General features: G+C 45.1%; 1 protein-coding gene across 4 annotated transcripts in view; it reads right to left on the reverse strand.

The window, feature by feature from the left end:
- Positions 1 to 26,962, reverse strand: part of DENND1B (DENN domain containing 1B) — a 243,819-nt gene extending 216,857 nt beyond the window's left edge. For all 4 annotated transcript variants that reach the window (XM_088474063.1, XM_088474062.1, XM_088474061.1 and 1 more), the window contains exon 1: positions 26,531 to 26,962. In XM_088474063.1, the coding sequence (XP_088330189.1) occupies positions 26,531 to 26,547 (17 nt within the window). In that variant the 5' untranslated portion in view covers positions 26,548 to 26,962. The remainder of the gene's footprint in view (positions 1 to 26,530) is intronic.
- Positions 26,963 to 27,177: the final 215 nt, after the last annotated feature.

Here is a 27,177-nt window from a genome sequence, read left to right on the forward strand (position 1 = left end):
TTTACCAAGCCCATGGCAGGAGAAGGAAAAGATGAGAAGGACAATTGTACCTCAGAAACACTCTAAGAAGAGGGAATCATAGAAATACAAAAGAAAAGATCACCCAATCACACCAGGTGCGTTAGGGTGCGTGTCCTGTGGACCCTATGGACTTTGAACAAAAAAAGAGTTAACAAAAAGGTATGTTATACTATAACTCTTATTTTCTTCTTCAGGGTCTATAGAGTCTACAGGAATTATCTTGGGGACATCCCAAAGCAGTTCCCTTAAGGGTGGGGATGCTCCAGCTTAGTAGAAAGGAGAATCCGACTCCCAAAGGAAGCATCCTGAGAGGCAAATGTATCAAATGTGTAAAATTTGACAAAAGTGTGGACGAAAGACCATGTAGCTGCCTTGCACAATCGTTCAGCAAAAGGTACCACGACGAAACACCCACGATGGTCCCACGGACAGAGTAGAATGTGCTGTCACTGTGTTTGGAACAGAGAGATCACCTTGTGTGTAAGCTTGAGAAATTGTCATATGAAGCCACCTAGCCAGAGTCTATTTGTTAGCTAGTCAGCCTCGCTTATGACAGCCATACAACACAAAAAATAATCTGATTTCCTAATGGAGTTGGTGCGATCCACGTAAATACATAGGGCGCATACAACATCCAGAGAAGCTTCACTTACAGACAGGCCTGAAGACTGGAAGGCTGGAACCACAATTTCTTCATTTACTGAAAGTGTGATACTACCTTAGGAAGGTAACCCGCCCTCTCACGAAGAACAGCTCTATCCTGATGAAAAATTAAAAAGGGAGAACGACAAGAAAGGGCTGCCAAATTAGAGACCCTAAGGGCAGAGGAGATTGCAAGAAGAAATAATACGGGCTTTGCTGTCAACCACCTAAGGTCTACTGATTTCAGGGGTTCAAATGGGGGAGACTGTAGAGCCCTGAGAACCAAAGACAAATCCCACGGTGCTTCTGGAGGGGCAAGGGAGACTGAACCCTAAGAACACCCTGAAAAAATATGTCCTAACATCAGGCAGTGGGGCGATCCTTCGCTGAAACCAAACAGAGTGTGCAGATGCCTGAACTCTCAGGGTGGCCAGGCAGAGACCCCGGTCTAACCCAGCCTGAAGAAAAGCAAGCACTCCAGAGACCCTAAAAACTTCAGGATCATATTTTCTATGTTTACACCACTGAAAATATGAGTGCCAAATTCTGTAATAAATGCGGGCAGAAGAAGGTTTATGCGCCCCAAGCATCGTCTGAACCACAAAACTGATAAAAGCCTTGGCTCTTAAGATGGAAGATTCAAGAGCCACGCCATCAAAGACAGACGGGAAAGGTCCGGATACAGGCAGGGACACTGTGTTAACAGGTCCGGCCTTAGAGGAAGAGGCCATGGAGTGTCTATGGAGAGACTCTGAAGGTCGGTGAACCAATGGCGTCTGTGCCAAGCAGGGGCCATCAGTATTACTGTTCCGCCCTCCTGCTTGAATTTAATGATGACCCTTGGGAGTAGGGAAAACGGAGGAAACAGATACGCTAGCTTGAAGTACCACTTTACTGCTGGAGTGTCCACAAATTTGGCTGCGGGATCCCTGGTTCTGGACCCTGTGGTTGTGGCCTGAGGCCATGACGGACTGTACCTGGACAGGCCTGCCCTTCAGTATATCCTGTGCCTGAACGAGTGCTCTGAACACTGCTCGCAGTTCCAGGAAGTTTATGGACTGGAGACCTACTCAAAAAAGGGTAGTTTTAGCAGATTGCTAAAAAAAAAAAGGAATTCCTGTTTTTGGGAGCACTCTTTAGTATATAAGGTTAATCTAATGATTAATAGATATAGGAGGATGTTCTATATATTAAAACATACCTTTTAATTGTAATCTTTTAAATTAACAATATCCCTAATATTATGCAAAGTAATATACAATGTGACAGTGTTTCACACCCAAAATAATCCACACACCTGTAGCAGAGGGCTTATGAGGAGAAACAGCAGTGATAGTTACAACTGACAGTTATTCAGGATTAAAAAAGACAGTACAACACACAGCAGATTAGACAAATCACATGCAATGCAAAATATATATATATATACATATATGTGCAATTAGCTCTTAGTCAACTACGAATGGCAAACAAGCCAAGTAGGATAAAGAGCTCTGTATAACCTGGCCACCTAAGGAGAGGTATACAGTGGAGACTAGCCAAACCTACCGAGATCACAGCCACCGAGAGCACCTGAGAGTGGTCTCTGACCATCTCATATACAGGGTGGCTGGGAGGAGCAACCCAGCGCGCGGGAAACCTTGTCTCTGGACCAGCGTCTGGGTTGGGGGAGGGGCCACCGGGGAGAGAATACCTCCTGTATGGATCCACCAGGCGCACCTACACACACATGGCCACCGCCCTTAATCACCCCCGGCTGTCAGGATACCTCATGTCCCAGTGGTCTAGTTGGGGAAGCAGTTTACCTGTCTCCTTACTACAGCATCCACCGCCGGAGACACAGACTGCCACGTGGTTCCCCGTCATCAGCGGCCGCGGGGAACCATCTTACCTGAATCCCCGATGTTTCCGGTTGCAGTCCCGGGATCAGCGTCACTCTGCTGACCCCCATCGAAATCACCAGTTCCCGCACTGGTGTTGTGGCGCCAGCGGGGGTAGACAGAACAGCAGCAAGGGCGTCCGTCCGGACGCCTAGTGCTGCTTACTCTTAACAATAGAGAAAAAAAAACTTGCTTGTGACTACTGAGGCAGTCCCCTGTTCAGGTTGGTGCACTCCTGCGCACCAAACAAAAAACTAAATGCCTGTAGCCAGGGGTGGGGTATATATGGAGGAGAACCCAGTGCATCCTGGGAGCTAAAGCTTTTAACTGTTTGGTGCCTGGATCACTCCAACCACATACCCCCAAGGTAATTCCTGTGGACCCTATGGACACTGAAGAAGAAAATTATAATTTTTTTTCTTACCCATCTGTTCCAGAAAGGCCAGGATTTAGACAAGCACCAATGGAACTTAACATCACCAGCTGGTTAACTGCAGCAATTTATGAAGGATGCAAGTGCAAGGACATATATCTTGGCCTTATTTATTATGTTTACTTTTGTTATTGAATGTTTGTTCTGGTGTTTATTTTTTAATGTTGGCGGCTGGTTGACAGGAGGGGGGCTAGAATGTTCATTCATTAAGTATTTTCATCAAGCTAGTCACACCCCATGGCAGAGGCCATGCCCGCTGCAGAGACAACAAAGCCGAAACACTGGTTTTGCCCCCACATCACTAGTCACACTACAGCAGCACTGGTCACACCCTCTACGGCGGCACACAATAGGCCTTTCATAAATTTCAGCTCCAGGCCCATGTGGACCTTTAATCTGGCACTGTCCAATTGTTATTTTACAGTAAGCAGAAGTATTCAGGGTCCTTTTGATCTCAGCTGCCACAATAGCACCACAGCCAGAGAAGAAGAAACAATGGCGAGGGGCTATGTTATATTACATTCTTGTAGCGCCAGAGTTTTCACATTAGTATCATAAAATAATAAAAGTCCTAATTCTGTAACAAGATGTAACTACAAAGATGAAGACACAAACATACAAATAAAACTATCAAGGCATAATATATAAAGGACAACCTTATGAGATCATAGTTGATGACCTATTATTATCAAACTTTAGATTATAGAATGTTATACTTAATATAGTAATACAATTTACATTCCCTTCTGCTCTCTACTGGTCAATTAAGAGTCACATCCTCTTTCTCAGCACCACTCTATTACCTCTTTCAAACCTCCACCTACTTTCCTCCTCCTCCCTCTCTAACATTTCAGCTCTAACCAATCCTTCACTACTTCTCCTCCCTGTAGCTTCAAATGCTTTGTTCCCTGCAACCTCATCACTGCCTGCAACTGTCCTCATACCCACATATTTCCCTCAAAAAGTTATTTTTCTCACCCACCACCTCTACGCAGCTGGTGACATTTCTTCCCCAAGATCTGCAATATCCACAATGTGGGGCAAATTCAATTAGGAGCAATAACCATTTAAACAGGTTATTGTGGTTAAATGTGACTTCATGCGGCTGGGCGCAATTTCTTTTGCTATTCAAGTAGCCGTGTTCGTTAAGTTGCATTACTGCTCCATAGGGATTGGCATGGCTTTGTGTTCGCAGCCCCTGAGCAGGTGAACAGTTTGGGGAAAATCCCTGTTTGAAGGTAAAAATTACGGGACTTTGTTCAGAACCCCTGAGACATTCCTATGTGCAGAACCCCCTCGTTGACGAACCTATAATGGATGCAGGGTGTGCAGTGCACACGGGCCCCTGGGTCCAGGGGGGCCCACACCGCACACCCTGCACTTATGTTAAATACTTACCTCTTCGTATTTCCACGTTAGCGCTACAGTAGCAGTGCAAATCACAGGGAATATGGTGTGGTGGCCATTTTCCCAGAGATTTGCACATGGGCAATAGATGGTGTCCAGGTACCAAGGCGCAGGCCCCATGTTACCGGAGACCTGCGCATGTGCAGTAGAGGTGTCTCAGGTAACAAGGCGCAGGCCCCATGTTACCGGAGACCTGCGCATGTGCAGTAGAGGTGTCCCAGGTACCAAGACGCAGGCCCCATGTTACCGGAAACCTGTGCATGTGCAGTAGAGGTGTCCCAGGTACCAAGACGCAGGCCCCATGTTACCGGAGACCTGCGCATGTGCAGTAGAGGTGTCCCGTGTACCAAGGCGCAGGCCCCATGTTACCGGAGACCTGCGCATGTGCATAAGAGGTGTCCCAGTTACCAAGGAGCAGGCCCCATGTTACCGGAGACCTGCGCATGTGCATAAGAGGTGTCCCAGGTACCAAGACGCAGGCCCCATGTTACCGGAGACCTGCGCATGTGCAGTAGAGGTGTCCCAGGTACCAAGACGGAGGCCCCATGTTACCGGAGACCTGCGCATGTGCAGTAGAGGTGTCCCATGTACCAAGGCGCAGGCCCCATGTTACCGGAGACATGCGCATGTGCAGTAGAGGTGTCCCAGGTACCAAGGCGCAGGCCCCATGTTACCAGAGACCTGCGCATGTGCAGTAGACTCTGGCATTGTGCCACAGAGAGGAAGGTGCCCGCACGGAGTAGTCTGCACAACAGCCCCCTCCTCTCTTAAACCGCCCCCGACCACCCTAATTATTAATTAGGAAATTAGAAGTTTCTAATTAGGATCATTTGTCTAATAATTACATATCATTTTTGGGGGCCTATTTACCGTTAACAATTTGTGGCATATTCCCTCAAAAACACCTTTTTCGGGAGATAACTGGAAATATTTAGTATCACCTCAATGTATGAAGTAGGGACCACTACAGATATCTCTGATATCTGCTGCGGTACCTCCATTTCCGACAGCAGCCGCAACCCCCATAGGTTTTCATTGGGGGATGTGACGCTGTTGGATTTACCAAGCTCCGGATGACAATGGCGTTGTGCTACTGTAGCCGATGGGATAAACTTCGTAAAATTTACCGGAAGAGCGTCCCTCCAGAACACTCCACGCCAATGGCCGCTGCGCATGCGTGGTCAGACTCCTGGCACAGGAGTGAAGAGACCACTGATGCTTTTGCAGCCCTCGTCCCTGCGTGTGCTATTTAATACATCTGGGAAGCAGAATCACATCATGCAACGCAATTTTGGGCGCTAATATCACGCCCCCATCGCATTGCAAACGCAATTACTTATTAATAGGCCTCTTGAGGTGATATTCTTCAAATGCAGGATAATGGGTTATATGATGTGAGACCGGTATATGAGGGTGCTGTATTAATGAGAAAGACGTTTTTAAGCCTGCAAGTAGGAGTTACAGATGTTTTTTGCAGGGCCGTAGCGCCCACACAGAGCGCACATGCCCTGTGGGGGGAACCGGCCACCTTCACCTGCGATTAGTGTCACTACCTCCAGTACTGCCCACTACAATGTACAATAGTAGCGGTGTGCTGGCTCTTTATCTGCCGGGCGCACGCTACTAATCCACATTACAGCGGGTTGGGCAGTAGTGCTGCAGCTGCCTGCCCCTGTGGTCCGCCCCCTCCCTATCTCTCTCCGGTATGACATTCTTCAGGGAGGGACTGGGAGAGACGTCATGACATCTCTCTCCAAGTCCAGTCCCACAGTGCCCTGTGGAGAGCCAGAAACTGAGGCTTCTACCCGGCTCCTACGGTGACCTGCTGATGCTGCAGAACCAGATTAAGGTGGTGGGAGGGTGGCATGGGACAGGAGTACTAGCAGATTCTTCGCGGCCCCCTCCCCGGCGAATGCTGTGACAAGCACCTTTCAGTTGCTCTCCTCCGGCGGTGACGAGCAGCGATGCGCTACTGAGAAGATGCTGAGGAGAGGGAGGCGGGACTCTTGAGCTGGCCTGCCTCAATGCTGGGACTCTGGGAGCACTGAGCCGAACACAGCCCACCAGTCACCACTCAAGTAAGTCAGCAAATCTGTAAGGGTATGGGAGGGGGAATCATTAAATATACAAGATCTGTGACCCTGGGGTGAGGGGGGAATCAATAAATATATAATGGGATTGGGGTGAAGGGGGGGGGTAGATCATTAAAATGATATAGAGAGAATATATATATATATATATATATTATATATATATATATATATACACACACATACATACATACACGCACACACACACACACACACACGTATATATATATTTTCTTTCTATATCTCCTACGCTGCGGCCTTATGGAGGTTGCACAGCCAGTGCTGTCAACTGGGAAAGGCTCCCCTATCTTAAGTGCTCGGGCCCCCCCGGCTTGATTCGGCTCTGGATGCTGAGTGACTTTGTTATAAAAATGTGCTGCTTTTAGAAGAGACACCCAAAGGGAGGGGCGATTTTTACTGTGGGCAAAATATGTAAGGATAATCGCTACTGTGTGGCGTAATCTGTAAGGGGCATTACTACTGTGTGGTTCTACTGTGTAATGGGCAATACTACTGTGTGGTGTAATGTGTAAGGGGTATTATTAATGTGTGGTCATAATGTAAGGGGGCATTACTAATGTGTGGTCATACTGTGTAAGGGGCATTACTACTGTGTGGCGTAATGTGTAAGAGGCATTACTACTGTGTGGTCATAATATGTAATGGGCATTACTACTGTGGGTATAATGTGTAATTTGCATTACTACTGTGTGGCGTAATCTGTAAGGGGCATCACTGCTACGTGGTCATAATGTGTAAGGGGCAGTACTATTGTGTAGCGTAATGTGTATAAGGGACACTACTATGTAGTGTAATGTGAATAAGAGCCACTACTGTGTTTCGTAGTGTGAATTGGGGTACTATAGTGTGGCCACGCCCTTTCCCTACAAGACCACACCGATTTTACAGCCGTGCGCCTGTGCACGCACTGTCTCCGTTTACAGTAGGTGGGAGAAGGGGTTAAAATGACAAAATAAAAATCACTTTACATGCATTATTAGGCACCCCAGATTCATCTAGACACATTGATAAACTGAAAAACACTTGCTTCATATAATTTGTTAAAAGTTAATACAAAATTAAAAAATTAGCTATTTGACACCTTCTATGAGCCCTAAATAATTTGTTTCTGACCACTAATGGTCTTTATAGTGTTATCCAAGGCAAACTGCCAATTTTTGGAGATACAGGGTGAATTCCACACTTTTCCCCACACTTAATTCTGGCTGGTGATACCTGTGTTATTACATGACCGCCACAATAAGCCTTTTCCAACTGAATTGCGTTTTAAACAGTAGCGCGCATAAGAGAAATTACCACGCGGTGAGTCAAGCCGCAGTAAAGCAACAGTTTACAGCAGCTAATTGAATTTGGTCCTACATAATCACAACAAATATGCTGGCAACAATTTAAATGATTATAACGACCCACTACAAGTAACTCCACACAAAGTTAAAATGTTCTTGACGCAGTTTATTGCCAATAGCAACCATCAGCTTGTTATTTTACAATCTGTGCTAGAAAAATTACAGTTTAAAGCAGATTGGTTGCTATGAGCAACTTCGTCACTTTATCTCTCTCCAAAATGTTATAAATCTCTGCCTTATGCTACACACTGGACGATATATTGTCCATACAGCCAACAAACAAACATTATATCATCTTGACCATATGGCAGTGTGTGTGTAATATATGTAAAGTACGTCTTTCACAAGACATATCGCATCAGCTGTGCTGCACAGCAGATGTGGTTCACATCTGCTTGTGTGTACGCATGACCAAACAACTGACCCATATTCTGTCCACAGGAACAAGTGAAATTTTAAATCCCAACACAACAGGTTCTTGTGGGGCCAATTGGTAAGTGTAAGTTTCAAAGGTGAGTAACCCTCAGATTGCGCAAGAGATACAATTCTGCAGCTCCCAACCACACAGAAGATTAAGTAATACCAACTTCAAAAGGGTACAACAAAACAGAAAAGTGTGTCTTGGATAGCGCTAATTGCATGTAATGCCTTAAATTAGGAAGGGAAATATGCATAAAATACCCATCCAATAAAATGATATCATTTATTCAGACAAAAATAGATTAAAAACAAGAACATTCATAACATAGATATAAAGAAGGAATCGGGATCCAAGATGTTAAAATCTCACCAAGTGGAGATGCTGCGGTGGGTTAATGCTAAAAATTAGCAAAGGGGGTTAAAGGAGGTTAGCATAACTAGGGGCAAACCTGGTGCCCATCGCGGTGCCCAATATTTGTAAATAAAATGTACCATTGAAATAAAAATAATTGTTTTTTAGAATAAAAGAGATAGCTTCTAGGATGAACACTATAAGTACTTTGATCCATAAAATATTTAACAGCCTGTAGTCCTTTTTCTTCTTCAATTATGGTGTATAATGTACTCACATCAGCAGAAATTAAAAAACAATCCTTATTCCATTCAATTTATGGCATATTGGGAAACTTTAAATATAGACCCAATAAAAGGAGGAGGGGCAAACCTGGTGTCCTGGTGGCGTTTTATTGACGATGTACTTTTTATTTGGAGAGGGGAAATTACCCATCTTAATAACTTCTGTGAGATTTTAAATACAAATAGTTTTAATATCAATTTGACTTTTAATATTAGTAAAACCGAATTGGTTTTTTTAGATTTGGTCATTTATATTGATGATGGAATGATTTGTACAAAAACCCATAAAAAAGTGACTGATTCTAATTCCTACATTGAAGCCAATAGCGAACATCAAAATAGATGGCTTGAAAATATACCATTGGGACAGTTTAAAAGATTAAAGAGAAACTGCACAAATGAAAGCACTTTAAATCTACAAATTGAAGAAATGACTGAACGATTTAAAGTAAAAGGTTATTCTGACTCCTTGTTGATGAATGCTAAGCAACAAATAGGAGAGGTTAAGATTGAAGACCTCCTAAAAGATAAATCAAAGGAATCTAAAATTAATAAAAAAAACAATTTTGAGTGGGCTTTTATCACACAATATGGTGCCCACCATAAACAAATTGAGAAAATTATTGGGAAATATTGGGATGTACTTAAAAATGATCCTGTTTTAGGTGAAGTACTACCCATAAAACCAGTTTATATATATAGAAGAGCTCCATCCCTTAAGGATAAATTAGTTAGGAGTGTCTTGCCCGAAACAAACCAATCCAGCGAAAGGAGTAAAGGCTTTCATAGATGCGGTAGCTGCTTGATGTGTAGAACCACCGCATCAACTAATATGAATAATAAAAAGATTACTGAGTTTACAGTAAATGGCACCACATACAAAATAAAGGATTTCATCACATGCCATTCAAGATATGTTGTATATCTTTTAGAATGCACATGCGGTTTGTTTTATGTTGGTAGGACCACCAGGAATTTTAAATTAAGAATGTCCGAACACATCTATAATATTCGGAAGGGTTTGAATACACATTCCTTCTCGGACCATTTCTTAAAAATTCAGAATACAAATGAAAATCATATAAAAATTTTTTTGGGTATCCAAGTAATTAAACCACATTGGCGGTCAAATGATATGGAAAAACGTTTGGCCATCAGCGAAATGAGGTGGATTTTTAATTTGGATACACTTACACCTAAAGGCTTAAACCTTGATTTTGAATTGAAATGGTTTTTAGATTAATTTTTTATATTTCAATGTTTTTTAATGTTTTTTAACATTTTCTCATTATATTAATTATTATATTTCTCTTTTATCTATTTATGATTCCTCTACTACTGGGAGCGGTGTATAATTGTGTTCCACTGAGGGAGGGATGGACCCTGCCGGAATACTAAGTACGGCATAGCTTTGTAATCAGTGGAACACACTTACATGGATACTTCAAGTTCGCTGAAAAACTCCACAAAGATGGCCGCGATTGGAGCCTGGTATTCACCCCCTAGCATTTCTTTGGTGCAGCAACAGAGATAAAAAAATATATATATATTGCGCTGTGGAACGCATATAACTTCCGTTTTTCCAGGAAGTTGTAATAGATGGAACGCAAGCAGCTTCCTGTTAAGACCGGAAGTGACGTCATCGTGATGTTTGCCGCGAAAAAAGCGGGAATTGGAGGACCGATAAGAAATTATTGCAGGGGATAAATAGGATCTGTCTTTTAATCACAAACTACCTTTGCCTGAGGAAGGATCCTGAGAGGTCCGAAACGCGTTGCAGGAGGTGCAAGTTTGTGAATCAGGAGGAACGTCTTTTGGGATCCTGTTTCCATTTGGACTACTATAAAGTTTTCTGCGGTGGTACCGAGCTAACTTTGGCCCGGGACCCTTTGCTAATTTTTAGCATTAACCCACCGCAGCATCTCCACTTGGTGAGATTTTAACATCTTGGATCCCGATTCCTTCTTTATATCTATGTTATGAATGTTCTTGTTTTTAATCTAATTTTGTCTGAATAAATGATATCATTTTATTGGATGGGTATTTTATGCATATTTCCCTTCCTAATTTAAGGCATTACATGCAATTAGCGCTATCCAAGACACACTTTTCTGTTCAATTGGTAAGTGTGTAAATCGGCAAATCAGAACGGTGATCGGTCATTCCAGTGTGTACCCCACAGTAGGCTCTAATGATCGAGTGCTACAAACCCCCACTCCCACTAAGCTGGCCCTTTTTCAGATTTATAGTAGTATAGTCATTACCCCTTCCCGAGGAACTACTGATTTATATAGCAGTGATACAAATACCATCACTGCCTCTGTGAACAAGGCCAAGTGGTAATAAAAGAAAGGATTGCAACACTGGACTTTTGAAGCCTTAAACTCACTGTATAAAGATAACACCATATTGAAGGCAAGTAAAACTAAATATTTAGTTTAACATGGAATTCTTCTTTATGTTGCAGGCAACTACAGTAGTATGCATTTCAAGAAGTGGGTGAATAATTGTATGACTGTAGAATTCACACTATGTGGAACAAACAGATGACAATATGCATTCCCAATTTGTAGTAAATAAGAACATATGAAACCTTCAGTTTCTTTACAGAACAAATGTAGTAGTTTGATGCTTAAAATAAATTCCAATGCTCCTTGTTTAATTATACAGTATGGTAATTATTCACTCTCTCCTGGTTTTTTTTTGTTTTTTGTTTTTTACACAACTGGAGAATTCTCATTGTGCACAGCTTTAAAATTATAGCCTACATATCTTATACTAGAAAACATGTATTAATAAGAACAAAGCACAACACTATTCAAGTTATCAGGCTCTGTAATACATATACACCACATGTGTGTGTGTATATTATACACACATTATATATACATATATATAGCTTTCTCATGCACCCCTGTGCAAGCTCATTTATAATAACCTGTGTCAGCTGCCTTTTTGGTAGTATGTTAGAAGCTATGTTTGGTGACTGCCTTGCCTTTAAAAGCCATTAGTTGGAAGGTGAGCTTTAAACCATTTAAAATTTTTTCAGTTAAGACTCTGTGATAGCAGCTACCAGGTTTGCATAAGTATGACAGATAGTGTAGGACCTGCAGAGAAGTGGGGTCCCGTGATGTGGGCTGCAGGCTTAAATGCATTTATCAATCCACGAACCAAAACCCCATTATTCATTTATATATTATTGTGAGTGATTTAACAATAGTGAGTGCTGAGTTTTCTGTTTTTATTTATTTAAGCAATGTGGTCACAAGCCACTTGCACCAGAGTCCGGGGAATGGCAAGTGCAGGTCTGCACCCCAAATCTGTGCCAAAAGTCATGGACGTGGCATTGATTCCGCAAAAATCCATGAAAGACCTCTGGAGAGATGTTGACCCATGCCATCTGGATAGCTTCCATAAATATTCGATTGGGTTCATATCGGGTGAACGTGGTAGCCACATCATTCATTGGAACTCTGTAGAATGCTCCTTGAACCAATTCTGGACAACTTGGGACCAATGATATGGTGCATTATCCTGCTGGAATATTCCATCGTGGGGGTACATGAAGTTCATGTAGGGCTGCGAATGATCATCAAGCAATGCAATGTATTGGTTACCAGTCAAAGACGTGTTCAAGCGGACTCAACTCATAACGTGAACAAATCCCACACCATTATGGAACCACCACCAGACTGTACGGTGCCTTGTTGACAACTGGGGTCCATGACCTTATGGGATCTGCTCCACACCCGAACCCTACCAGTTCCAGCTCAAAACAACTGGAACTGGTACTCATCAGAGTACGCCATATGTTGTTAGTCCTCCAGGGTCCAATTAGCAACATCACAATCCCAGGTGAGGCATTGTGTCCGGAGACATATGTGTTAAATGGGGCAGTCTGGTGGCTCTTCTGCTCCCATATCCCATGGAAGCTAAAGAACACTGCACTGACCTGCTGGATATTCATCTGGTACCAGTGTCGCTTGTCTGTTACCATGGACAATTTTGGCCAGACTCCATTGGTCACGATCATTAAGCGCCCATGGTCGACCACTGCGCTGTCCATGGTGGGTAATAATGCCTGCCATGGGCTATTCTTGGTACACACGTGACACCATAGATTGAGGAATGTGGATGTCCGTACAACTTCAGAAATGGAATGTCCCATCCGTCAGACAGCCACTATCATGCCACATTTGAATTCAGATAATTTACGTCGCCTTGTCATGAGCAGCCTAGGTGGTGTTCAAACTGACTCACGAGATGTCAAATTACAATTGATGCAGGTCTAGGCATCTCCAAGACATCACAGTACCTTTACATACTGCTATCCCATGACTTTTGTAATGACCACCAGTCAAAACCTCAGTGACAGACTGTATAAGCTTCTCTAAATACTATTGCACATTATTTCTCTAGTTATGAGCCACATACACTACAAACATAAGTGCAGGAAATATGAACTACTCAACCAGACATGCTGAGAGATCTAATGTCAGCTTGGCTGAACGGTCTGCCTACATGAACCTGTAAGTGTCTAGATAGTTAACAGTACCTCACTAGACAGTGGGATGTCAAAAGTGGAAGACCTCACAAAATACTATTTTATCATTAGTAAGAACTTATTACATAATAAGGGCCAAATTATATATATATATATATATATATATATATATACATACATACATATATATATACATATACATACACACACACACACACATACATACATACAGTCAGGTGCATAAATATTGGGACATTGACTGAATTTTCATATTTTGGCCTCTATTCACCACCACAATGGCTTTGAAATGAAACAAACAAGATGTGCTTTAACTGCAGACTTTCAGATTTAATTTGAGGGTAATTACATCCAAATCAGGTGAACGGTGTAGGAATTACAACAGTTTCTATAGGTGCCTCCCACTTTTTAAGGGGCCAAAAGTAATGGGACTATCAACTCAAAAGCTATTTCATGGACAGGTGTGGGCTATTCCCTCGTTATTTCATTATCAATTAAGCAGGTAAAAGGTCTGGAGTTGATTCTAGGTGTGACATTTGCATTTGGAATCAGTTGCTGTCGACTCTCAATATGAGATCCAAAGAGCTGTCACTATCAGTGAAGCAAGCCATCATTAGGCTGAAAAATCAAAACAAACCCATCAGAGAGATAGCAAAAACATTAGGTGTGGCCAAATCAACTGTTTGGAACATTCTTAAAAAGAAACAACGCATCGGAGAGCTCAGCAACACCAAAAGACCCGAAAGACCACGGAAAACAACTGTGGTGGATGACAGAAGAATTATTTCCCTGGTGAAGAAAAACCCCTTCACAACAGTTGGCCAAATCAAGAACACTCTCCAGGAGGTAGGTGTATATGTGTCAAAGTCAACAATCAAGAGAAGACTTCACAAGAGTGAATATAGAGGGTTCACCACAAGATGTAAACCATTTGTGAGCCTCAAAAACAGGAAGACCAGTTTAGAGTTTGTCAAACAACATCTAAAAAAGCCATTACAGTTATGGAACAACATCCTATGGACAGATGAGACAAAGATCAACTTGTACAAGAGTGATGGGAAGAGAAGAGTATGGAGAAGGAAAGGAACTGCTCATGATCCAAAACATACCACCTCATCAGTGAAGCATGGTGGTGGAAGTGTCATGGCGTGGGCATGTATGGCTGCCAATGGAACTGGTTCCCTTGTATTTATTAATGATGTGACTGCTGACAAAAGCAGCAGAATGAATTCTGAAGTGTTTCGGGCAATATTATATGCTCATATTCAGTCAAATGCTTCAGAACTCATTGGACGGCGCTTCACAGTGCAGATGGACAATGACCCGAAGCATACTGCAAAAGCAACCAAAGAGTTTTTTAAGGCTAAAAAGTGGAATGTTATGCAATGGTCAAGTCAATCCCCTGACCTGAATCCGATTGAGCATGCATTTCACTTGATGAAGACAAAACTGAAGGGAAAATGCCCCAAGAACAAGCAGGAACTGAAGACATTTGCAGTAGAGGTCTGGCAGAGCATGACCAGGGATGAAACCCAGCGTCTGGTGATGTCTATGCGTTCCAGACTTCAGGCTGTAATGGCCTGCAAAGGATTTGCAACAATGTATTGAAAAGTGAAAGTTAGATTTAGGATTGTTTAGTTTGTCCCATTATTTTTGGCCCCTTGAAAAGTGGGAGGCACATAAAGAAACCGTTGTAATTTCTACACCGTTCACCTGATTTGGATGTACCATATATACTCAAGTCGACCCGAATATAAGCCGAGGTACCTAATTTTACCCAAAAAAACTGGTAGTGCCCCCACAATTAATGCCCCCCTGGTAGTGCCCCCAGTAGTCCTAATAAAAATAAAAACCACTTACCTGAAATCCCGCTCCTGGTCCCGCCGCTGCTATCAGCTCCTCCGGCCACTTTGCATCAAGGGAGAAAGGTCGTCATGACGTCTCTCCCATTACCCACTGCGGGAGCCAGAAGATGGCTCCCGCAATGGGAGCAGCAGCAGCCGAGAGTCTGACAGACTCTCATCGGCTGCTGATTACAACATACACACAGCTGCCGGCTTCGGCGGCTGTGTGTTTGGCAGTGTGTAGTGCTGACCGAATTCAGTCCGGTCAGCGCTACACACGCGGTGCAGCTGTGTCACAGAGACACAGTCTGCACCGTGGCCCGCATGGTACGCTACTCAGCTGCGTACCATGCGGGCATGACTCGAGTATAAGCTGAGGGGGTGCTTTTTCAGCAAAAAAAATGTGCTGAAAAGCTCGGCTTATACTCGAGTATATACGGTAATTTCCCTGAAATTAAATCTGAAAGTCTGCCATTAAAGCACATCTTGTTTGTTTCATTTCAAAGTCATTGTGGTGGTGAATAGAGGCCAAAAACATGAGATATTGTAAGAACTTACCCTTGTTATCTCTATTTCTACGAAGTCCATAGGGTTCCACAGGATACCTTGGGGTATAGGCGATGGCGGCAGACATCCAGGCACCACAGAGTTAAATTTTCAGCCTCCCAGGATGCACTGGGGTCCCTCTCCTATACCCCGCCCCCGAGCCTCAGGCCACTCAGTTTCGTAACAAGCCATAGGCCGGAGCAGGAGCAAAAAAGAGAGAGAAGAAAGTCTGGAACACACAAGAATCACATTCTCACCAGAAGGAGACGGAGAAACCGGTGACCAGATCAAAGCCCATCTGCAGTACAGGTGTGACAGGGCGGGAGTCCTGTGGAACCCTATGGACTTCGTAGAAATAGAGATAACAAGGGTAAGTTCTTACCATATCTCAAATTTTCTACTTCAGGGTCCATAGGGTATCCACAGGATACCTTGGGGATGTCCCAAAGCAGTATCCTTTAAGGGTGGGGACGCTCCTGTGCTGTAAGGAGAATCCGTCGCCGAAAGGAAGCATCCTGAGAGGCGAAGGTATCAAAAACATAATACCTTACAAAAATATGGACAGATGACCACGTGGCTGCCAATCACCGCTGAGGCGCCACGTCGAGCTGCCCACGAAGGACCCACAGACCTAGTGGAAGAGCTTTAATAGAGGATGGAACAGGAAGACCTGTGAATCCATCCTGCCAAAGTTAGCGTAGTGGCAGGCCAACCCTTTTTATGGAAACCAGAAATGACAAAACCAAGAGTCTGATTTCTTAAATGGACTGGTACGGTCAACTTAAATTCTTAGCGCCCGTACCACAGCCAAATAGGCCTCACCAGCCGACAGGACTGGGGAAGTAAAGGCAAGCACTGCCCTGTTCCTAGGAAAGATGAGAAAAAGGGAGGTCTACATGACAGAGCCTCCCATTCTGAGATCCTACTGGCCATATTAAGAGCCAGAAGGAATACAGTCCTAGCCGTAAGCCATTTGAAATCCACTGAGCCCAGTGGATCAAATGGCGGTCCTCAGAGAGCCCTAAGGACCACAGCCAAATCCCAAGGAGCCACAGGTGGAACAAAGGGATGCTGAATATAACGTACACCCTGCACAAAGGTGCGGACATCAGGAAGAGTAGCAATCCTACACTGAAACCATACTAACAGGGCAGAAACCTGCACCTTCAGGTAAGCAAGGCGAAGACCGTTATCTAAGCCCACCTGTAGGAAAGCCAACCTCTGGATATCCGGAATACCCGAGGAGCCTAGCCTCTAGGGCGACACCTGAAAGAAAGTATACCATACCTAATGGTAAATTCTTGCAGATAAAAACTTCCGAGCTCTTAGCATGGACAGAGCCCCTGTTAACTATAGAGCTGGAAAAACTCCTAGACCTTAAGAGGGCAGTCTCCACCGCCACACCGGCAAGGACAGACAACCCAGGTCTGGGTATCAGCCAGGATCCTGAAACAACAGGTCCGGGCGTAGAGGCAACAGCTTCGGAGTGTTAACTGAGAGGCTCCGAAGATCTGAGTAATAGTGCCATCTGGCCTACGCTGGAGCTATCAGCAGGAGCGTGCCTCCTTCTTGCTATTACTGGAGGAAGAAGGGATGACGGACGAGGTACACAACTTGGAAGGTCCACTGGACCTACCTACATCTATCAGAAAAGTCTCATCTCTGAAAGGCTCCACTTGTTCACCAGAAGATTGAACACCTCCTGATAAAGAGGACATTTCCCTGAATGCACGTCTTGACGGCTGAGAAAGCCTGCTTTCCATCTGAGGATTCCTGAATGAACACTGCCAATGACGGCAGGGATATAGCCTTCCACCCAAGCCAGAATTTGGGACACCACTGTTAGTGTCGCCTGACTTCGGGAACCTCCTAGGTGGTTTACATAAGCCATCATGATGGCGTTGTCAGACTGTACCTGCACGGTATTTCCGTGGAGGACCTGTCCTGCATGCTGGAGAACCTTGAATACTGCTCAGAGTTCTCAGATGTTTATGGGAAGCGCAAAAACTACTGGTGTCCACCTGCCCTGGAACAAGTGTGGACCCGTCACTGCTTCCCAGCCACGGATACTGGCGTCCGTCGTCAGAAGGACCCTGTCCGCAATCCCAAAGGGGGTGCTCCTTGTTTAGGTGAGCTTTCTGCAGCCACCAGGCCAGAGAGAGACAAACCTCCGGGGAAAGCCTATTGACTTTATCCTATGGGGCAACCCATCCCATCCAGAGAGGATCAAGTTCTTTAGAGTGAAGCTGGGTACTCTCCACCATGTCGAACAGCGACACCCTGGAACTCAGGAACCACATTGCCAAGTGAATAGACACTCGGCGACTCTGCAGGCAACTGCGTACCTTTGCCTGTAATGCAGAGATCTTTTCCTCAATCACAAAGATCCTCAGATGTTGGGATATGGAGCATCCTCTGTGAAGAATCAGAGAGGACCATTTCCAGTTTATCAGTCAGCCCTAACGTAGCAACACAGATATTGTCCGTTGCATATGGCACTGAAGTATCTCTGGAGATCGTGGTAACAACAGGAGGTCACTCGGATAGGGTAACAAGCGGACCCCCTGCATCCGCAGGTGGGCTGCCATAACTACCATGACCCTGGTAAACCGTGAGGCCAGACCAAGGGTGCCAGAAACTGGAAATGCTTATCGACCACTGCGAACCTGAGGAAAACACTGGTGTGCTAAGAAAAGAGGGATATTCAGGTAGTCACCCTGAATATATCCAACGACACCACAAAATTCCCAGGCTCCATTGAATGATGGAATGCAGGGTCCCCCTCCCGAACAGAGGAACCCTTAAGAATTTGTTGAAGGATTCGAGGTTGAGAATGTCCTGGTAAGCCCCATTGGGTGTCTGTACCAGAAAGAGGATGGAGTAATACCTGGTTCCCCTTTGGGGCAACGGAATAGGTACTATAACTCCTGCCTGGAGCATAGAGTGTAACACCCTCAAAAATTACTTGTCCTGAATTGACAGAAGACCTGTAACGAGAAACCGTCTGGGAGGCTTTTACCGGGAAGAGAGGACATACCTTCAAGAAAATACTTCTCTTACCCCAGTGTCCGTGGTGGTCAGACACCAGCACTGGGCGAACTGGAGAAGCCGGCCTCCAACTCTGGGGGCTCCCGAGAGGAGGCCCGTCCCGTGAGGCTGAAGGCTTATAGTCCAACTTGGGAGTAGGACGTCTTGTACTCCAAGCCTGTTCTTATGGCTGAGCAGATTTCCTGGCTACTGACTGTCTTGGAAAGCTGTATTTTAGACTTACCCTGGCCTCACAGGGCCGAAAAGACAAAGTCCCAGACCCTGATGGGACTGTAGCCGATGGCAGACACGCAGACGTAGCTGCTGCCTGCAGGGCCACAATTGCGTCCAGACGAGGGCCAAACAGGACTTGTACCGTAAAAGGCAAAGCATCCAAATGGAATCTGCGTCCGCTTTCCAAGAGCGCAACCACAGGGAGCGGCAAGCCGCTACTGCTGCCGAGGAGATTCTGGAAAGGAGTAGGCTATATGTAAGACCGTCTCATTATGAACGTGGCAAAGTCTCTGAGAATTTGCCACTATCCACCTGCTCTGCTGGAGAGTCAGTGTGCAGAGATCCAGTTACCTACTCAGTGTTCCATGGCTCTGGCCCCCCAGCACACGGCCATAGCCGGCCTGGAAGCCCCTCCTTCAAAAAGGACCTGGAGGGCATGGGCAACGTAGCACTCATCACTAGGCGTGTAACATGAGAATCTACCCGTAAAGGTAACTCTCATTCGGAAATGTAATTATCCGCAAAAGGGGTATGCAAAAGGTCAACTGTTTTTGAGGCTGGAACCGCTTACCCGGAATTTCCACGCCTCCTCTAAATGATCCACCTGACCAGATAGAGGAATTACAGTGGCAACACCCTTATCCTTAAAGAAGGCATATTTGGATTTAGCCACGGGGGATATGTAATAACCAAAGCCGCACATACTGCCCGTAGAAGGCCAGGTATATAGACTTTAGACCCAGACTACGCCTCCTTTGCACTAAGGGGCTCGTGTCTGAAAAAGTCAATAATGTCACCGTCATCAGACGTCATGTCCTTACCCGTCTGAGACCCGAAAGGCCGTTTAGAAGGCCGAAATGGTGACTCCCCCTGTAAAACGTCCATCAGGTGCTATACCATTTGGACAATAAATTCACCCACACAGGCTCCTGCGAGACCTGGGGGGGCAAAAAACAGGATACACTGGGGTACCATCAACTGTCCAGGGACCCCTGCATGTGATGAGACCACCACAGGCTGCGATAACCCCTATGGGGAAACGCAGGGGGCGTTGCCCACAAAGGCTGTAAGCATCTTAGCCAGCCGAGGGCGGTCCCCTTTTTTTTGTGCAGGCACAGTGACAGAAATGGGGCGTGATATATAATACAACATGCCCTCCATAAACCCTCAGCGTCTACATATCCCTCCGCTAACTGCACATGATATCAGTACATTATAGCTGGAAGAGGATATCCTCGTTCACTTTCCGACATGAGGAGTGTGAACGGAGCGTATGTGACCTCCCACACAGAAAAACCACGTTTACTGTGAGGTAATAAACACCCTGCGACACCGCACTGCAAGGGCTGTAGCAGAAGAACAGGGATAGGAAAAGGCTGACAGTCAGAAATGAAAGTACAGGCAAACAGCGCTAGCATTTAAGTCACATACAATGCACAGATAACATCCTGCATTACAAGCACTGCGATCAACTACACAGACCAGAGCCTGGTAGGAAACAGTGCTGCATACACTGACCTTAATTGAAGGAGAGGTATGCGGGGGACCCGGACCGCAATGGCATCTGTATCAGCTTCCAGCAGCGTTTGCCATCCCCAGCACATGTAGTGAGAAAATGGCCACCGAGGAGCAGAGAGAAGGCAGGGCCCGGGGGAGGAGCGCTGACACAGCCCGCTCAGACCGCTGTGGAATGGCACTGTGCAGCGGGGGAGACGCCGGCTGTGAGACAGGGAAGGCGTTCTCCCCTGGCGTGCTATTAACCCCTGGGACGCCGCGCTGTACCGCACATGCTGCGGCCCGCTGTCCCTGGTGGTCTAGTGGAAGGCGCAGGATCAGTACCTGGCCCCACGCGCAGCCGGTCCCCAGGGAGCCCCCTGCCTGGGGACCAAACAGGACTGTGTTACCGGCGGGTGCCCACCGCGGGACCCCACCGCTTACCTTGTTTCCCGTGCATCCGGCCACAGTCCAGGTAGCCGGGGATCACCGCTAGCTGTGACCCCAGCTACCTACCAGCATCCCCGGATCGGTACCGGCGTTCTGGTACCGGCGGGGTGTAGGAGTGACAGCATGGACGTCAATACTGACTGTCCTATGCTGGAGCACTCTAGTTGTGCAGCCACAGCTGCGAAGAAATATTCAGGGGCCTTAAAAAGACTGTACGGTGCGACTGGTCCGGCCAGGCACCTACAAAAACTGAGTGGCCTGAGGCTCGGGGGCGGGGTATAGGAGAGGGACCCCAGTGCATCCTGGGAGGCTGAAAATGTAACTCTGTGGTGCCTGGATGTCTGCCGCCATCGCCTATACCCCAAGGTATCCTGTGGATACCCTATGGACCCTGAAGTAGAAATATGAAAATTCTGTCAATGTCCCAATATTTATGCACCTGACTGTATATGTATGTATGTATATATATATATATATATATATATCTCTCATGTATGCCATAATGGGGAATTGCCATAATTGTATGGCCCAAAATGTGAAGGAAGACTCAAAAAGATCCAAATGAAAACAAAGTACTATGAGACATTTTGTAAAATGAGGCAACTACCGTTGTGCTGTATTTGTAGTAATTGTCCACATGCATAATAGGACCAGAATAACCCTTAAGTGAATTGGCCTAATTGGACAGGGATCTTGATATGTTGCACTCAGGCCAATCAGCTGTAACATCCCATTGTGTGGCCAGCTTTATAGCATTATATTGCATCATTCATTTCTGACTCAAGTCTCCCTAAAGGCCCTCATAGATCTGCAATGTATTGGGCCAATTCCCCGATCCCCAGACGCCGGGGTCGGGGCATCAGAGAAATCCAAAATGTTGGATTTCCCTGATCACGATCAAAATATGATCTTGATCAGCAAATCAGGGATTATTAACATAAAGAATTTCTCAGATTCTCCGACGTAGCAGTGATCATCGATGGCCGGCGAGCTGCATTTTCGACCTACTGTCCCAGGAGTTTGGAAGGAATCACCAAAAATCTGAAGTTTTCCAGAGATTCCCCTGGAGTAGGTATGTAGTGTATGCCCATACTATAATATTTTAAGTGTAATTAATGTTCCCTCTTTTAATAATGGCCAGATGAAAGATTTCGACTTTTGGCTTCTTTTCATTTTGATCAAATATTCTAATCTCGCTTCAGTCATCATATTCTGGGACTATAATTTGCATAGCAGGCAAACGGTGTTAAAAGTGCTCATTTATTTAAAGTACTACTAATAGTAATGCATTGTTTGTATGCTCTAAATAAAATGTTAATGTAACATACTATAAAATAATTCCTAGTTTCATTAACATTATAGCTGACAGATAATGAGTAGCTGAGCCTTCTAAAGTTATATCTTGTGAGTGGTCCTGCTGACTCAACAGCCTATTTATAAAGCACAACTTAATACCATGGTTATTACCTGACTATAATTAGATAAAGCTAAACACATTTATAATGACTAATAAATGCCACTGTATTTTTGATGCATTTAAATACTGAACAAGTCATACTGTAAACATCAATCTTTCCCACAATAGTAAATTTTGCTATCCACATGTTTAATGTGCAAAAGTGGTCAATCCAGTGCAGGAATTAATTGACTGTATAATAGTGACAGATAGCCACTAGCCCTGTGCTTCTTTTTAACATGCAAGTACTGTGATAGAAAGAAAAAGCAGGTGTGTCAGCTACAGAAGGTCAAGGCATGTGTGTAATGCATGACCCTTTCAGTGTTGACATTTCCTGTGTGTCCCCTGCCAGACACACATTAGAAGTGTCACCCAAGTGTTGGTTATTCTAATAAAATATGCATACTAGAATAATACCACTTTCAGACAGAAAATTGCAAAAACCACGGATTTTTCCCGACTATTGCGTACCGGGTTGTTTTGCCATGCTCTGTCTGTACCCCACTTCAGACAGAAGAGCAAATACCCAGGTCAAAAAATTCAACCCGGTAATTTGCTGATTTACACGGGTATTTTTTCTGTCTGATACCCCTTTTCCACCAAAATTCCGGGTCTGACCCGGAGTTGGAACAGAGTTCCTATCCGGATCAGACCCGGAATTTAGCTGGCGCCGACTCGGGATATTCCCGAATTGGCGTCGCTCACACCGGAGTTGGGTCTGCATAGACCCAGCTTTCCCGGCGTGAAAGTGGACGCTTGGAGATGACGTCATCTCCAAGTGCCACTGAAGCCGGACCAATCGGCTGGCTTGCAGCGCACTTCAGGTCACCGTGACCCGCAGTGCGCTGTTCTCACAGCGGGGTTTCACGGGCTACGCCCGTGTTAAACCCTGCTATTTACCTGGGTTGGATTGCCGGGTCACTCGACCCGGCGATCCAACCCTCTCCCCTTTTACACCAGGGAGCTGCCCGGGTTAACCCTGCAATAACGCGGGTTTTAGCTCCAGTGTAAAAGGGTTATAAAAGGGTCAACCCGGGACTAAATTCCTGTGTCTCCGACCCTGGTAAATTCCTGGGTCGAAGAACCTGGGAATTTAGACCCAGGATGACCCTTTCAGACAGAAAAAGAACCCGTGTATCACCAAATTACCGGGTTGAAATGTTTAACCCGGTAATTTGGATTTCTGTCTGAAAGTGGTATAAACCACACTTGGCAAACGAGGAAACACCCCACAAAGCTTTGCACTTTTTTCCCCATGTGGCTTGATGCCACCTCTTGATAACATCAGATTGTATGTGCTATTACATACAGTATATTGAATATCAGCTGTGTCAATTGCTGTAACTGCTGCTACACGCAACTTGTGTTAGAGAATGTACCCAGGTGGTTGGATGAAAACTACATACACATAATGGTGGGACATTTCCAGCAGGTTAAATGTGCACAATATCTCATAAAAGTTGCTGTAAATTATATGGACCAATCAAAATAAAACTGATATATTTTTGGAATGCTTTTCCAGTACATTAAGAAAAGGAAAGCAAACGACTGACTTGTTTAGTGTTGCCACAATTTCCTGTGCACAATATTCAACACCACTGAGTAGTGGTAAAACACAAGTATGATTAGGCTTGCCATATTATCCCTTTTTATTCAGGACACAAGTAAATTACAAAGGTTCTTTGACTGGTTAAAACAAGGTGAAAAGGGGACTTGAAGTCAGCCAGGCACAGAACCTTTGTAATTCATGTGTGTCCCAAATTAAAGGGATAATAATTTGGGAGATTATCTAAAGACATTCCTATCTTCCATTGGTCAATACAAGACCAGGAGTATGGAGCATGTGTATTTGGCCTGTTTGGCAATTACACCTGTACAATTAACATGGCTGTACCATAATGAGATCACTTTCATCCAACTAGATGGTTGGTTGGAATGAAAATCTGGTAATGTATTGGAGCAAATGACAATCAGCAATTTGCTCTCAACCCCCCAAAAATGAACAAAAGCGGTCATTCAGACAAGTTGTTTTTTTCAAACAGAATTAACCAACATGTCTGAACAACTACTTTAGTCTGTTTTCTGGTATTTGGGAGCAATTGTTGATTGTCATTTGCTCCCATACATTACCAGATTTTCATTCCAACCAACCAACTACTTGGATAAAAGTTGGTCTAGTGTATGGCCACCTTAATGCTGGGTACTCACTGGCAGATATATGAGATGCCCGTCGGCCAGTGTGAACCAGCGATATGTCTGTGAACTACGTCATTCACAGAGATATCGCGTCTGCTCTGCTGCACAGCCGATGCCCAATATATCTGCAGATACACTTGCAGCAGAGGCCACGGGGAGGGGGGCGTGACACGCCCCTCCGGCCAGCTGGACCCGCTGCATAAGACATATGATGGTTGTTCAGTGTGTATGACATATCGCTGGTACACACTGGCCGACAGGTACCTAATATAGCAGCCGAACAATTGATCGACCAATATATCTTCCAGTGTGTACCCAGCATAAGGGTCCCATTTATCAACGAGACATAACCCCTTTAGCACCCGCTTTCAATATATAACAAACAGTGGCAATCTAAGATTACAGCTGTTTGTCGCTTTGGGCCTGAATCATCTTTGGGAATAGAGTAATGCTGAGTACATACTGGCAGATATCTTGGCCAATCAATTGATCAGCCAATATATCTGGTGTGCGTCGGACAGCGTGTATCAGCGATATATATTTGTGAACGATGTTGTTCACAGACATATCGCGTCGGCTGTGCATGCATCGTACCGTGTGTACGGGCTGCCAGCCGACCGCCCGTACACTTGCATCGGAGGCCGCGGGGAGAAGGGCGTGACACGCCCCCCAGCCAGCGGGACCCGCCAGATGATGGTTGTTTAGTGTGTACACATACAGTATAAAAGGTCAGATTAAACAAGTGGATTCTTTACAATTGGGAACACAGTAATAAAACAAGATTGGGTATTGACAAACATACAGAGAGGTAAAAGAGCCCTGTTCACAATACTTGAATTATTTGCATAACAGATATTACATATTTTTAAAATAAATATATTTTACACATTAGCATCATTTAACTATAATATACTATTACTACAGTTATGTCAGTAAACTACATGAAAGCTTTATATCCTCCCTCTTTGGGCCCCATTTAAGAACGACTCATAACATCTTTAGCACTCGTTAATGCTAAACAGGATTATGATATCCATTCAGTATTTAGGAAACAGCTGTAAACTAGTACCCCTTTTACATCAAAGTCCCGGGTCTGACCCGAGATTTTGGAACATGGTTCCAACCCGGATCAGACCCCTTTCATACTGCAGAGCCGACCCGGGTTACTTCCGGATCACCGTTGTTCACACTGGACCGGGTCTGCAGTGACCTGGGTCTTCCGGTGTTGCATTGTACGCTTGGAGATTATGTAATCTACAAGCACCACTGAAGCTGGCCAATCAGGTAGCATGCGGCACAAACCGAGTCATCGTGACACTGCAGGATGACACAGAAACGAACCATGTCCAAACCTGCAAGCTACCCTTGTTGGGTCCCCGGGTCATTGGACCCAGGTTGAGTCGTTTCCACTGACAAAAATCCCAGGTTGATGCGCGTTCACATGCACCCGGGATTTTCATGTCAGTGTAAAAGGGGTATTAGTGTAAACAATTCGGTCCCCATCGGATTGAAGCACACTGCGCATGCAAAGAAGGCCATCGCCCATGTGCATAAGTGTACAACACGTTACCTATGTGCATAAGTGAACAACACGTTACCCATGTGCATAAGTGAACAACACGTTACCGGTAGCAGTTGACCGCCAGCAACACTGTAGAGGAGGAAGACACCACTTTACTTCACTGACAGTTATGTTATGGTAAATGCTGGGGGCATATTCATGAGTTATAGTGATACTAAACTAAATAGGCCACCAGCAGTTAGTATCATTATTAAATGGAGCCCTATAGGTAGCTTGTATAGACGTTAGCACTGTCACACCTGCTTTTACCGTTTATTAGACATGTCTTATTTGGTGATCTCACCTGGTCCTGGAGTCCATACTCAGCTCATCTCAGTCCCGGTGACAGCTGTGTGTCTCTCTCATGTGCATGTTGTATGTGACCCAGCGTCAGTCCTATGTGCATGTCCCAGTGACACAACCCCTCACTCTCTGACTACGTCTCACAACTTTGCATTACAGCCCCCATCTCTCTGGCTGTCTCTGTCGTCCCCTGACACTCCCCCAGGTGCTCTTGTGCCACTGCTGCCCCAACTTGTCTGTTCCTATCACTGCTTATCTCTTCCCTTTCCCCGGTTGTTACTCCGACAACCGGCAGTTTCTCTGCCAGTCTCAGCTGTCTCCGGTCAGGGTGTCACACACTCCGGCCGTCTCTGTGTCCGCAGCTGTCTCCGGTCTGTGTGTGTCTGACCAGGAAGTCGCCGGTGCTGGAGCCTCCGCTGACGTCAGAGGGAGGGGGGAGGTGAGCGGGGAGATACAGTGACTATCTCTAGTGATAGTGATATACTGCCGGGGAGATACTAGTGACTGATAGTGACAGTGCTGCTGCTGCCGCCGGGAGGATACAGCCAGGCCGGTGAATGAGGGAAGACTCGGTGGACACCTTGTAACAGACTGATCACCCCAGAAGGCAGCATACTGTTATACAGGGCAGCAACATTGCATGGGATG

The sequence above is a fragment of the Taudactylus pleione genome, unplaced genomic scaffold (genome assembly GCF_031769625.1).
Source record: "Taudactylus pleione unplaced genomic scaffold, aTauple2 ptg000146l, whole genome shotgun sequence".
Taxonomy (NCBI): domain Eukaryota; kingdom Metazoa; phylum Chordata; class Amphibia; order Anura; family Myobatrachidae; genus Taudactylus; species Taudactylus pleione.